The sequence below is a fragment of the Carassius carassius genome, chromosome 11 (genome assembly GCF_963082965.1).
Source record: "Carassius carassius chromosome 11, fCarCar2.1, whole genome shotgun sequence".
In the NCBI taxonomy this organism is placed as follows: domain Eukaryota; kingdom Metazoa; phylum Chordata; class Actinopteri; order Cypriniformes; family Cyprinidae; genus Carassius; species Carassius carassius.
Genome location: NC_081765.1, coordinates 16090456 through 16103291, shown reverse-complemented (window position 1 = coordinate 16103291; position 12836 = coordinate 16090456). Strand labels below are relative to the sequence as shown.

At 38.1% G+C, this 12836-nt stretch overlaps 1 protein-coding gene across 1 annotated transcript; it reads right to left on the bottom strand.

Moving 5' to 3' along the window:
• Nucleotides 1–389: 389 nt before the first annotated feature.
• Nucleotides 390–12045, bottom strand: LOC132152879 (ETS translocation variant 5-like). Its single transcript, XM_059561817.1, has 13 exons — nucleotides 11884–12045; nucleotides 10195–10326; nucleotides 10002–10095; nucleotides 9742–9789; nucleotides 9354–9404; nucleotides 7307–7430; nucleotides 6941–7222; nucleotides 5652–5938; nucleotides 3856–3915; nucleotides 3670–3738; nucleotides 3241–3410; nucleotides 2284–2385; nucleotides 390–2163 (listed from the first exon to the last, which is right to left on the bottom strand). Exons 2-13 carry the CDS (start codon nucleotides 10240–10242, stop codon nucleotides 1933–1935), a joined length of 1566 nt encoding a protein of 521 aa, XP_059417800.1. The 5' UTR covers nucleotides 10243–10326; nucleotides 11884–12045; the 3' UTR covers nucleotides 390–1932.
• Between the last annotated feature and the right edge of the window lie 791 nt (nucleotides 12046–12836).

The window sequence follows — 12836 nt, the reverse complement described above, 5'->3', positions numbered from 1 at the left end:
ACTTTTGCTCAGCAAGGATGTGTTAAATTGATCAAAAGTGACAGTAAAGACTTTCATATTCTTTTATATTTTATGTATACATTTTCAAGTTCTTTTGAACTTTGTTTATCACAGAATTCAGAAAAAATGTCAATCAAAAATAGGTTTCAACAAAAATATCAAGCAGCACAACTGTTCTGAACATTAATAATAATATAAAGTTTCTTGAGCATCAAATCAGCTATTAGAATGTATATATATATATATATATATATATATATTTTCAATTGTATTAATTTTTGTCAACTTTTTTTATTGTCTCCACAGTCTCACATGAAGTTAATCAAATATGTGGCTACTCTGTCATTGTAATTGTTAGATGTGGGAGAAGAAGAAGCAGAGCACAAGAGTGCAAGTGAAGCAGAATAGACAGTTTATTGTACCCAGTACAGATTATAAACTCAGCAGTGTAAGGTACACATTGTGAGGGGACAAGGTTACGCCTGTACAAGTGCAGACAACCCTTATATGGTGGATGTTGAGACAAGCCCCTCATTCCATGAGAAAAAAGGTTATTTTAGAAGCTGCACCTCTCATTTAAAAAGGCACTGCTCTCGAACCCATCAGGAAAGGGTGTCTGGTAACCACTGGTGTGCAGTCACTGCGACACAGGGATCCACTTAAAACATACATAGAGTATCTGTTACAGGCAGAACTATACAGCTTATACAATAAAATCAAATAAATGCAGACTTTGCAAAAATATATGTTCATCTTTTCAAAATAATAAAAAAAAAAAAAAAGAAGAGAGAATACAAATCCAGAGAACTCCACAATTTCTTCCTTGTCCAGCATAAAGCGATATGTTAATGGACAGCTGATCACTGAATATGTCATGCAAAAGAAAGCAGTGGTCTTTCAACAACTTGAGATTGGCAATGAGTAGCTGACAAGGAAATTTTACTTTTTTTTGTACCTTATTGCATGCAAGGCCCTGATACTCCTGCTTTCCTGGTGCATTAAAATATAAAGTAATGCCAAAAAAATAATGTTGTTTGACCTTCACTTACACCAAGCATGGACAAAATCTGACTAGTGCATCCCTTTTGAATGTTGTCAAGTGAGAAAATCACATGTACTCTGTAGTTCAAAATTTGGCTTTTTGGGAAGTGAAAACAAATATTAAATTCGCAACAGGTTTACAGAAATGAGTTAACAGTCCATGAAGATTACTAAATATTACTAAGAGTGCCTCTGGTTTAACTTCACATCAACAACCCTTGGGTTAACCAGCATGAAAACAAAAAGTTCATATAAAACCAACACACAACAAAAGGACTCAGAACAAAACCAAACAATACAAAAAGAACATGTTCTGTATTCCTCTGCATAATTAAAGCTGTCCACATTTAGTTCAACAAAAAGTGTTGTATAAAAGCCAGCTTTCTAAAGAGTCTGAAGAAACAAATGGGTCATTTTTCTCATTGTAAAATAAAGCCCTTTTGAATTCTTGTCTACATGGTTTGGAGGTAAAACTAAATTAATTTGGACCAAGAAGGCAACTATTAAATAGTGCTGCATTTCTGTGAGGATGTCTCCTAATAATTCATTACCAATTTTTCTTTTTTTAAAAAGCAGATTGTCAAAAGCAGAATTGCTACAATTCTCGCAGTGAGATCTGTCAGTCTTTCGGCAGCGGTCGGCTCCAGCTCAACCTCTTCTTCTCTGTGGCAGTGACTGTTTGCCACGAGGAAGGTTTAAGCGTGGGGAAACCAGCTTTCCTCACCTCCTTGACACTATTCTCATGGGCTGACGCCAGAGAAAAGGTGGCTCGCAGATTTCTCCTCATTCTTTTTTTAATGATCGGGAGGGTTAATCTGGAAGTGGGCAACAGTTCAAAAGGAGTTGAGGCAATAGGGACAGATGTGTTTCAGTCAGATCAACGGTTCAGGTTCAATACACGTAACCGTCAGGAAAAGGCATCCCAGCAACACACTGCTCGCCACCGTCTACCAAATATGAAGCCCCCTCATCATAGTGCGCCAACGGAAGTGTGTCGTCATCCACTCCAGGCAGGCCGTCGGGGTCTGCTTTAAGGTTGGGCCTCTGGTTGTCTGGGAAGGCCATTGAGAAGAGGGCCTCGGGATCACACACAAATTTGTACACGTATCTCTCGCCAGCAACCTGAAAAGAGAGAAAGCCGTTAGATTATCCATAAAACAAAACAAAAAAAACTTGGTATTGTAGCAACTATTGTGATTATTAGCAGAGCATAGAGTAAAAGAAAGCGGAACCTGCCTTTACCTTCTGCATGATTCCCTTCTCATAATAGTAACGCAGTGAGCGACTGAGTTTGTCATAGTTCATGGCCGGTCTGTTCTTCTGGATGCCCCAGCGTCGGGCCACCTGAAAACACAGATGATGGTTGTGATTTCATTAGCCGTGTTTCAATTTAGTTGGCAGTATGCAACAAAGAGAAATTCCAAAATATACCATCACTTTCAGTGAAAATGACTGTAGTCACCAGTAAAGCCACTGTGGCCTTTTTTCATTAAATTAATTACTTTCAATGTAGAGCACTCAACCAGTCTGGAAAAATATTAACAATTAGTGTCAGATGGCTTTTTTTCAGAAAGACAATCAGCGTGTCAGACAATAATCTGGGCAAGGTTTCCAGACACGACTTGTTTCTCAAAAAAAGTGACTGATGCATCTAATGTAGCTTATTCTGTAAATGTGCTTTCATTAACAAAATGTCTTCTTAAAGAGGCGATTCACAGCCGGACAAGAAGGGCTTTTATTAAAACTTGGTTGCCTATGCGGTTATAAATTGTATTTTAAAATCAGTGCTACATGACAAGAGAACAGAAAAAGAGCTGTGGTGTCCCCTTTGCTGGAAAAGTTGAAGAAACTTCAACATCCATAATGCACTGAGTTTAAGATGACTGTCTGTGGTTGGGAATATAAAAATGTGAAAGTAATATCTGTAGCTTTAACAAAATCTGCAAAGATTTACAAATACTACCAACTATTGCCCATAACAAATAAAATCCACCTCAAGCGTTTTTAATGAGCAGTTTAGAAGTTCTAGTTGCATTTTAAATGTTTCCATTAGCATTTTTTCCTGTTATCCCAAAAATTCACTCAAAAATACATGAATAATACCTGAAAAGCTGGAAGCAAGAACATACAGGACTACTGTATATGGTGTGTGTGTGACTGAAAGAAAGTGGAAAAAAAAAACTGATTGTTGCCGCTCACCTCCTCTGGTTCAATAAGTTTAAACTCCATTCCACGTCCTGTCCAGGCAATGAAATGACCGTTAGCAGGATCATCCAGCAGCGTAACCAGAAACTGCCAAAGCTGGAGAGAGCCGCGCCGCTGGTAAGGCGGGCCGTCACGATACACTGAGGGCTCTTGCTTTACCTTTCCTGTCAGGAACAAGAATTACGAAGATTAGAGTTTGCCTGGAGCAGCGTGAACAAGCAGGCAAGAAATTCTGTCACAAATGTGGCTCATGTGGACACAGTCTTCATGTCACACCACCCGACTAGCTCTCTCTCTTCAAAGAAAGGAGTGCCCTGCTGAATCTGTACAGTACAGACTGAGCACTTGACAACCACTGAGATGACCATTCGACCTAACCTGTCTTTGATTTGAAATTATACATGACCTGTTGTGAAATGTTACCTTCAAGTCTCTCGGGAACCACACAGGTGTCGTCGAAATACAACTGCTGATCTCTTTCAAATGAGAAGTCTACAGGCAGAGGGAAGAAACAGAGACATTGTATGTTAGATGAAGACAGGATGAGATGATTTTAGCATGCTGGAGCTGAAGTCAGATAGTTTTTGCTTCAATGGCGATGCCACTTACTCTCATGGCTTTGGTAGAAGCTTGCTGCTCTCCCAAATGTAGACTGACACTTAGGCACTTCTGCAAAACAACATAATAAAGTGGGATTAGTAAAAATGAGAAATTACCAGTGATAAATGAGTCAGATGTTCCTTTAAAATGAATAAAAGAAATGGTATGATTAAAGATCAAATAAATTAAAACCTTTAGAAAATTGTTAACTGTTCTCAAGGTTATTATAGTTGACTAAAATTATTAAATCTGAATTAAATTAAATGCTAAATCTATTAACTATACAAAACATTTTGTTACTAGAAACTAAATCACTAAATAACATATACAGTATAAAGAAACCTTAAACTTATTTCAAATTCCAGTGAAACATTTTTTTTCTTTTTCATTTATTTGATGTAACAAAAAATAAAGCTGAAATAAATAAGGCTGAAATAAAAATAATAAAACATATAGAGAAATAAACTACACCAATAATGAAAATAACATTAAAAAAAAAAAAAAAAAAAAAACTGTAATAGAGCACAGCAATGTTAAAATAACAGTCTGCTCCTCAATTCTAATAAAGACAGAGATTGAACAGAGGTTTTATAGGAGCTCTGAAAAGGCAAGAGGATGAACAATAGTAATTCTGACACTTTTAAAACACTGATGGAACAGCTGGGGCGTAAATGTCCAGCCTCACACATCTGGTAGCGCTGGCTAAGCTCATATCAACACACCAAAGAAACGTGCAGCATTAGCAGTGAGCACTGAGTCACCAAATAGGATTAGCCACCATGACAATCAAGTTTTATCTGTCCTTGTGTCCTGGTGCTACGCAAGGCCACTCCACCCCTTTCTGTCCTACTACTTGCATCAGATGCATCATCTGCCAGGCTGCTGTACAGATGAAACGACTCTGTTCAGCTGCCCCCAATGCAAATGTAATACGTGATTTTTAAGAAGGATGGTAAGAGAATTAAGAATTACATCGGTTACCTGCAAACATAAACCTAGAAGGAGAGTATAACGCTTGAAAGAGTGTACAAAGCTGAATATATGGATCACAAACAGGAAGCTCAGCTAAGCAGAGAGGTTTAAGACAGAAGGATGCATGGGGTTACCCTAAGCTCAGACAGGAAAATAACAATATTCTGATGTGGAATATGCCCCAATCTCCCTCAGCTATGATCTCTTAATGCAACCTTTTGAAACTTGTTTAAACAATGTTTAGGACTAAATATCCACTTTAAATGACACATTCATATTTTTATTATTATTTCCATTTATTAATAGGGCTGCCAATTGTTTAAAAGGTCAAATCATTAGTTACATGCTACTTTATTTATAAAATTAAGAAGAATTAATTGCTTATGAATATTTCCTGAGAAGCCCCACTAAACAAGAAAATTCAAACACTATAACATTGACATAATAATAATAATAATAATAATAATAAGATAATAAAATTTCAAGATAATTCAAAAGACATTACCGGTATATATACAGTATTATTTTATTTATTAATAATTTTCCTTACAGAAATTACAAACAGGTCAGGAGCCAACTACGTTAAGTTACCATGGTAAAATGACAGCCCTGTTTATTAATAATGCTGCACTTAAGGAATGTCTAAGTATGAGGAGCGTAGCCTTCCCAAAATGCCTCTCAGTTACACGCAAAGGTTCAAGGTGAGCATGTGTGCATGCTTTTGTTCGTATACACCTCTCTAAACAACGCTTAAAGTCACAGGCCAGTGCAAACACACAAAATACATTCAATGCCCTCATGAAGCCCAGCCTAAGAAATGGGACTGTCCTCACCAGAGTCGAAGCAGAAGTCTCGTGGCTCTTGCTTGATGGTCATCGGGTGGAAGGCAGCATGGGATGGGCCCATGTTGGGAACACCTTGCTCAGCGTAGCGGGGGTCTAGGAGCTCCTGTTTGAAGCCCTGCGAAGGCACAGGAACCAAGGGCTCTGACATTTGGCGATGGTAAGGTGGCCTCCCATCTCTTGATGAAGTACTGGGGACCTGTGGCATAAAGTTGGGTCTTCCTTGGGCGTCAGAAGGTGGGAATGGGAGGCAAGGCTCTGAAAGTTGCCGCTGAAACCTACAATAAAGGACAATAACAACATTCAAAAATCAGAAACAGTTTTGGAGTGAATAACACAGGTCACTTTCAGTTAAATCCATGCAGATGCTTATGATTCAAGGAAGTCATAAAGCATGTAAAACTATCGATGCATTTGTCATGTGACACAGGATAAATAAAAGAGCAGCTTAGCACAAGCACTTTAGTGTTTTCTGCTGCTGACTGTAAATAATGTGGCACACATTCTCCAGCAAGCTCCCAGGAATTCTGCTACAGGTGTCAAGGCAGGACCCCACAGGGGTCATATTATTATAGCCCCCCGGCAGTGATGTGCACGTTAGATTTTTTGTCATCTGCCATTTAATATAATATATTATAATATCACTACCTAATGTTTGGGTAGTGATATTTAAATTTTTTCAATTATAATTAAGAAATTAACTTATTAATTAAATTTTAAAAAATTTATTCGGCAAGAATGCATCAAATATGAGAATTAAGACATTTATAATGATACAAAAGATTTCCATTTCAAATAAATGCTGTTTTTTAAATTTTCTATTGATCAATGAATTTGGGGAAAAAAATGCATGATGGTTTCCACAAAAACATTAAGCACTGATAATGAAATATTTCTTGAGCACCAAATGTTTTTTTTTTTTTTGAAGGATCATTTTAAAGTGATTTTTTTTAATACAATATTACGGTTTATTTCTGAGCAAACAAATGCAGCCTAAGAGACATCTTTCAAACTAATAAAAAAAAAAGAAAAGAAGCCCAAATTTTTTTTATCGGCAATATAGCATCCCAATAAATGTATACTACATTTTACATTAAATAAAATACAATATATATTATTTATACATATAGATATTTTTTGTCCTTCATGTTCATAGTAAGGCAAGGAAACTATCACAAAACTAAGTTTAAAATATTCCACTGAGCTAAAAATATAGTAAATACACATGCTGAAGTGCCAGTGTTCAAGTTCAAATGTCCTGAAACCATGCAGAGACTGACCTAGGTTCATTATTGAAGTGAGTGTCACGGTTTAAGGGTGGACAGGGTACTGCAAAAGGTGGGCTCTGGCTGTGGTGAGGGAGTGCCTGCTGGCTGGGGGTGCTCTTGGTCACTGAAGGCTGCCCATGAAGGAGACGCTGCCCTAATGTTGTGTTGGAGATGGAGGGAGGAGTCTGTTCATGCAGGGGACGTGTCCCCAGAGCACTGGTGGGGCCACATGGCGAGACAGGCGTTGAGGGAGGAGCCAATGGCTTAAACCCAGTGGGCTTCCTTTCATAGGCACTGTTTAGAGGAAAATTATGACAATTAGTCACCATACAGACAAGAAGATCTCAATGACACTGAGATGGATATCTAAAAAAGTACCTGTAGCTGTAAAGGCACTTCTCTCCATATGGCATGGGAATTCTATCCTGGCTACAGGGGGAGAGATCTTCGGAGGGACTCAGTTCCCGTTTGATCTTCCCCGGTGGTGGGCCATGAAACATCACTGTGAGAGAAAAGAGCAGGAGATGTTTCTAATGACGCAGAGTGTCCAATCGAACACATCAACAGAAGTGCAGTGAAATGCCTAAGAAGGAGGTTCTTCTCCAGCTTTAAACCACCATATTTCACGGGTAATGGCAATCGACTGCGAGGCACAAAAGCTCTTCATCCTCCCCATCAGCATCATGGTGCAGAACAACACATGCAATCAAAGCGCTCCCCTCAGATTTCCATCATAGCCGAGTCAATACTCATGAATCAGTGTGGTCGTAATTCAATGATTGTGAATGATTTTCCTTCCCGCACTGTAACCATTAGCCCCTGGATCTCTGCATCAAGCTCTCACGTCCGGCGCCACATAATGGCCAACGCAACTGGATCCACACAAGTTGAAGCAGATAAATCACCCAGACTGTACTTATAAGACACTAGGTAAGGCATGTGAAAGCTCAAAGCATGCGTTAAAGTGCTAGTAACACCCAAAAATGACCACATTTGATATGTTCTATATGTGCATTGATTAGTGTGATGATGTGTGAATGAAATCCTGTTCATCATATATAAAGCAGTTATCTCTTGAGAAGACTTGGATTAAACTGCTTTATTCATATGGATCACATTTAGTGTCTTAGTCTCTTAGTCTCTTAACAGTTTTGCTGTGTTACATTTTTGTGGTGTGAGCTTTCAGCAGGAGGACAGAAATCTCTCAGGTTTCATTAAAAATGTCATTTGTGTTTCAAAGATGAACAAAAATGAGTAAATGACAGAATTAACATTTCTGGGTGCATGCTCTCTTCCACATAAACGATCAAAAGTAATTGTTTAAGTGGGATGATTTCCTGCTCTGTGGTCATTGGGGTTATTGCTAAAGTGGCCACTCCCCATTGATACAGTACTGGGATTGTAGGAGGGCATGGGGTGCCATGTGACGTCCAGATGACCCCTTGATACTTAAAAAAAAAAAAAAAACTAACAAAATGTTTGCACTGAAATGCCGCATTAAGAAACCTATGACTTACATTCAAAAAGAGGTTGATTTTATAAACAGCATGTCACAAACCTTTTCAGTAACGCCACACTGACATGCAAAACTGGACCAAAATGCATGCTCTTGTACACACCCTGTCTCCTAGCCTCAACATCAGACGAAAACAAAAACAAACTTCAGAGACAAAACGGGGGGAAAAATAACATAAAATGCTCCGCCGAGCATTCCTCAAGTATTTCCTTTGGCTTTGATACCTGCGGCCAGGCTTTAACAAATTGGGTGCGTTTGGACTGAGAACCCTCAATGAAATGAGCTTCAGTGGCTGTGGATTTGATGGGTTTAGGTAGGCTGTGGGGGGAAGCCTTTTCCACTCACCCTTCCTGATGGAATCCAGTCCATTCCAGAGTCTGAACGGAGTGCATGAAAGTGTGAAATCTGATTATGAGCTTGGATCATGTGATGCTGATACCTGTCGGCTGATTTCACTGAAAAAATAGATGGTCGAGGGGGTTCTCGCTGAGACGATTCAAGCAAGAATGAAAAGCGGAAGACCATTTCAGTCTTAATAAATCAAAGCACTATTTGGTTGAGTGTGAGGGGATGTTAGACCACTGACCAAGTTAAAGAGTATATCAATTTCTTTAAAAGTTAATGCATGCTAAAACATCTAATATATGCATTATATTATGAGCTCCATTTGAGAGTAAGACTGCTGGCATCTTCAACAGCTCAAATCAACGAGACTGTCTGGCACACTAGACACCATCCTTAGTCTAAGATCTCCTTTGTTTCCCATGTAACTTTGGCTTTAAATTTGAGCAAGAGATGAATAATAAATAGCTCCAAGAGCTCAAACCCTGCTGTTTTCCCTAGCCCTCTCTGGAATGCATCCAAAGTACACTGCCAAGGAGAATAAATAATATATCTCAAGGTACTCACAGCTCTCCGACTGGAAATCTGGGACAAACTGTTCATCATCGGGCACCTGAGCTGTGGAGAGAGATTGGAGAGCATTAAAGACTTGCAAACAATGCGCCCTGCTGATAAACAATCTGAGGATCAATGTCAATTTGTCAGACAATGTTTCTTTTGGGATTTTTTGTATCTCAGTGCCAACTTTTTGGAAACTGCCGGAAAGCTAGTGCAACGGACCAAATTAAATGGCCCGAGTGTCATGAAAAATAAACAGCAGCTGGGAAAAAGTGCATCACTTAGACATTAAATATTACACATGCATATATTACAAGAAATATTAATGAGTCTGAAATATAAATGTCAGCTGCATGACAAAGCAATAATGACATGCATGAAATGTAATGTTTCAAACCTTCTGCGATCCAGATCTCTTGCAGCTGGCTGAGGTCCTGGAATAGTTCTGCGGATGACAGGCAAAGACAAGTCTGTCTGAAAGCATGAAAAGCCCCTATGATCCAAGTATTTGATAAACGAAAGGCAGCCTTCAACAATCACAGCATCGATCAAACTACATTGAGCACATATACTTCAGCTCTCTCGCTGTTAATGTATCTCAATAATCAGATCCGTCTGCCAAGCATGCATTAGTCATGTTCGTTAGGTTGAAATTACCCTCTGTGTCCTGAGCGAGTTCAGTCTCCACTAACTTTCTTTTTCTGTCATTAACTGCTCGGCTATACGGTCCCTCCACTTGTAATGACTTTTGCTGTGGAAAAACACTTTGGTCAGTTTTGCCTAATTTAATGTTGAAAAACAAAACACCATTAGCTTCACACATCTATAGGAAAACAAGAAATGTACTTACATTCGGTGGGACCATAAATGGTACCTGCTGGTCATAAAATCCGTCCATGTCACCTGGGTCTTCAAGGAGGCTCCCAGAAATGGGTCTTCGCTTAATAGCGATTGTTATATTGACCTCTCTGGGTCTTGTTTTCTCTAAAGAAGAAAAAAAATGATGAATCACGCAGTAGATCTACTAGATTTTGATGTGTCCCACATCAAAACACCAAGCCCAGCACTGAGGCAGACAAAACCCTCAGATCCATCTGATCCTGTGTATTCATCCTCCCCCTTCTCTCTCTCTCTGTATCCCATCAAAACATCCATCCTGACAGAGCATATGAGTAAAGACAGACAGACAGACAGGCAGAGAGAGAGAGTGAGCTGCAGTAACCACAGTAGAGATAAATGTAAACCTTACATAAGCAAAGCCAACCATCTGCGCCTCTGATTAGACTATGAAAAGAATCATGCAACTTTTAAGATAAACTGAGAAAAATGTAAAGCATACATGGCGTGTTACACTTCATTGATATTCCACTTATATAAGTAGTCCAGGAATAAACAATACAATTTTTTATTATATTCTCTTTGATATATAAACTCTCTTTGATACGAACTTACTGGATAAGCTGCACAGTTGGAAGAGGAGACTGTGAGGACGACGCTAGCTTTTCTTCTTACGCTTCTCCACAAAACAATTCTTTACTTGATGCTTTCGATGTAGTTTTTTATGTTTGTAGTGTAATTATATATGCTTTTATTATTTATTGCATTTTTATTATACTGACCTATCGTGGGAAGCATAATTGTTACATTTTTTTTAATTGTTACTCTGTATGTGTGACCACTTCATAAAATAACAACATTATTTTTATTGCATTATTCTATTTTTATTATTTAATATCGACATGCACACCTACACAATCTTAATAGATAAGAAACTATGTAAGTTTTACTAACATATAAAATAAATACCAATTAATTTTAAAATGCCAACAACCTCCAAGAGCGAAGGGAAAACTCGAGCGGTTTTAAGCGTTTAGGTTTAAGTGTAGTTTACACGGAGAATGAACGATACTTAAAACCACAACTTATTACTCCAAAAACGCATAAAAATGAATAAGAATCAACTCAAATAAAACACACACACAATAAATAATATGACCAATAATGCAGGTCAGCAACAAATAATTACTTGAAATCTCTAGCATATCTTTTTAAATTATTATTATGGGGAAACAAATCTACCCTTAAATTAAGAGATTAAGGGGGGGATAAAGTAAATATAAGACTGAACAGGGGTGAGGACCTCCTCCCTCTCCGAGCCCCGTGACGGCCTCTTGTTTTTCTCAATGAAGTGAAACTCGATCCGTGAAGGGGGGAAAAGAGAGACCTCCATTCACAAAACCCTGCACTGTTCAGGCTGCACCACCGAACTCACCTATAAATGTCAGTAATGCTGAACGCACAAGCTTCTGTAACGACTGCAACGACGCAAAATATATGAAACAAACTTCATGCATTAAAATGGTTGCCAAACAGTATAAGTCCTCTCTTGGAGAAAATGGCGTTCGCTTTCCCCCAAGGCGAGATAGCCGTTTTTGCAGTTGCAAACCCACGAAAAACTTACGCTCTGCACAGAAACAACAACTTTCAAACTGACATTTCAGCAAACGAGGTGGAAATATTTGAGGAATGAGGGTTAAACTCACCGTAGAGATGACGCGCCTCTCGCAGTGGACTAAAAAAAACACGTTTCAGATTTTAATCCCAAACGGATGCGGTCCGCTCGTTCTGATTGATAGATGCGCTCTCTCCGACGCTCAAAACTTGAATTAGGTTTTGTAAATGGACTGCTCGGTTTTCCCCTGGGCTCGAGAGGCACTTGAATCTGGAAGCTCATTGGCTCCGAGCGCACGTCATTCACATGTCTAAACCAATGATTTCCGAGCATGACTTTGAATATTTATTAAGAGCTCAACGACCAATCGAAGCCCAGTCTGTTCTATTTTTATGAATGGCTGAGTTTAATTCACATTCAATATTTTTCCCCGCACGTTTCCAGAGGCTCTTAAAGGGCCAGAGAGCCAGAAGTAGAATCGCCAACGAAACACATCAGAAGTTGGAGGACAATTCACTATGAAAAGCTATTTAAGTATACAATGCAGTATAAAAGACTTAAACAAAGCCGAGTTGCGCACAAACAAAACGAGGTAAAGGAATAACAATTGTTGTTATTTCATATCTCAACAAACTTTCCATACAGCTCACAATGTGAGTATAATTATTGAATATTATAAGTTAGCTAAGTAATTTCGTCAGTAGAAAAAAAATATGTGTGGTTAACATTACTTGAAAAGACTGTTCTACAAAATAAAACTGTCAGAAAATTAATAAGTAAAGTAAGTAAAATCTAAAATAAAAATGTAAAAACAGGCAGTACAGCAATTCAGCAAACAAATTGGATTATTTTATTTAATAATAATAATAATAATAATAATAATAATAATAATAATAATAATAATATAGCGTTTTATTATTATTGCTGTTATTTAATTATTACTTTTTTGTTGTTATTCTAATTGTATTGATAAGCATGCAAACACAAATTTTACTCAAAGTAAAAAAAAAGAGTATATTATTATTATTTTTTTTATCTGC

What these genes read in the sequence shown, in the direction of transcription:
- LOC132152879 (XM_059561817.1), bottom strand. Translation starts at nt 10,242, where the DNA reads ATGGACGGATTTTATGACCAGCAGGTACCATTTATGGTCCCACCGAAT. An exon ending in AGACTTCTGCTTCGACTCTG is followed by an intron (nt 3,916 to 5,651) that starts GTGAGGACAGTC and finishes GTTGTTTTGCAG; the next exon opens with AAGTGCCTAAGTGTCAGTCT. An exon ending in AGAAGGGAATCATGCAGAAG is followed by an intron (nt 2,164 to 2,283) that starts GTAAAGGCAGGT and finishes CTCTCTTTTCAG; the next exon opens with GTTGCTGGCGAGAGATACGT.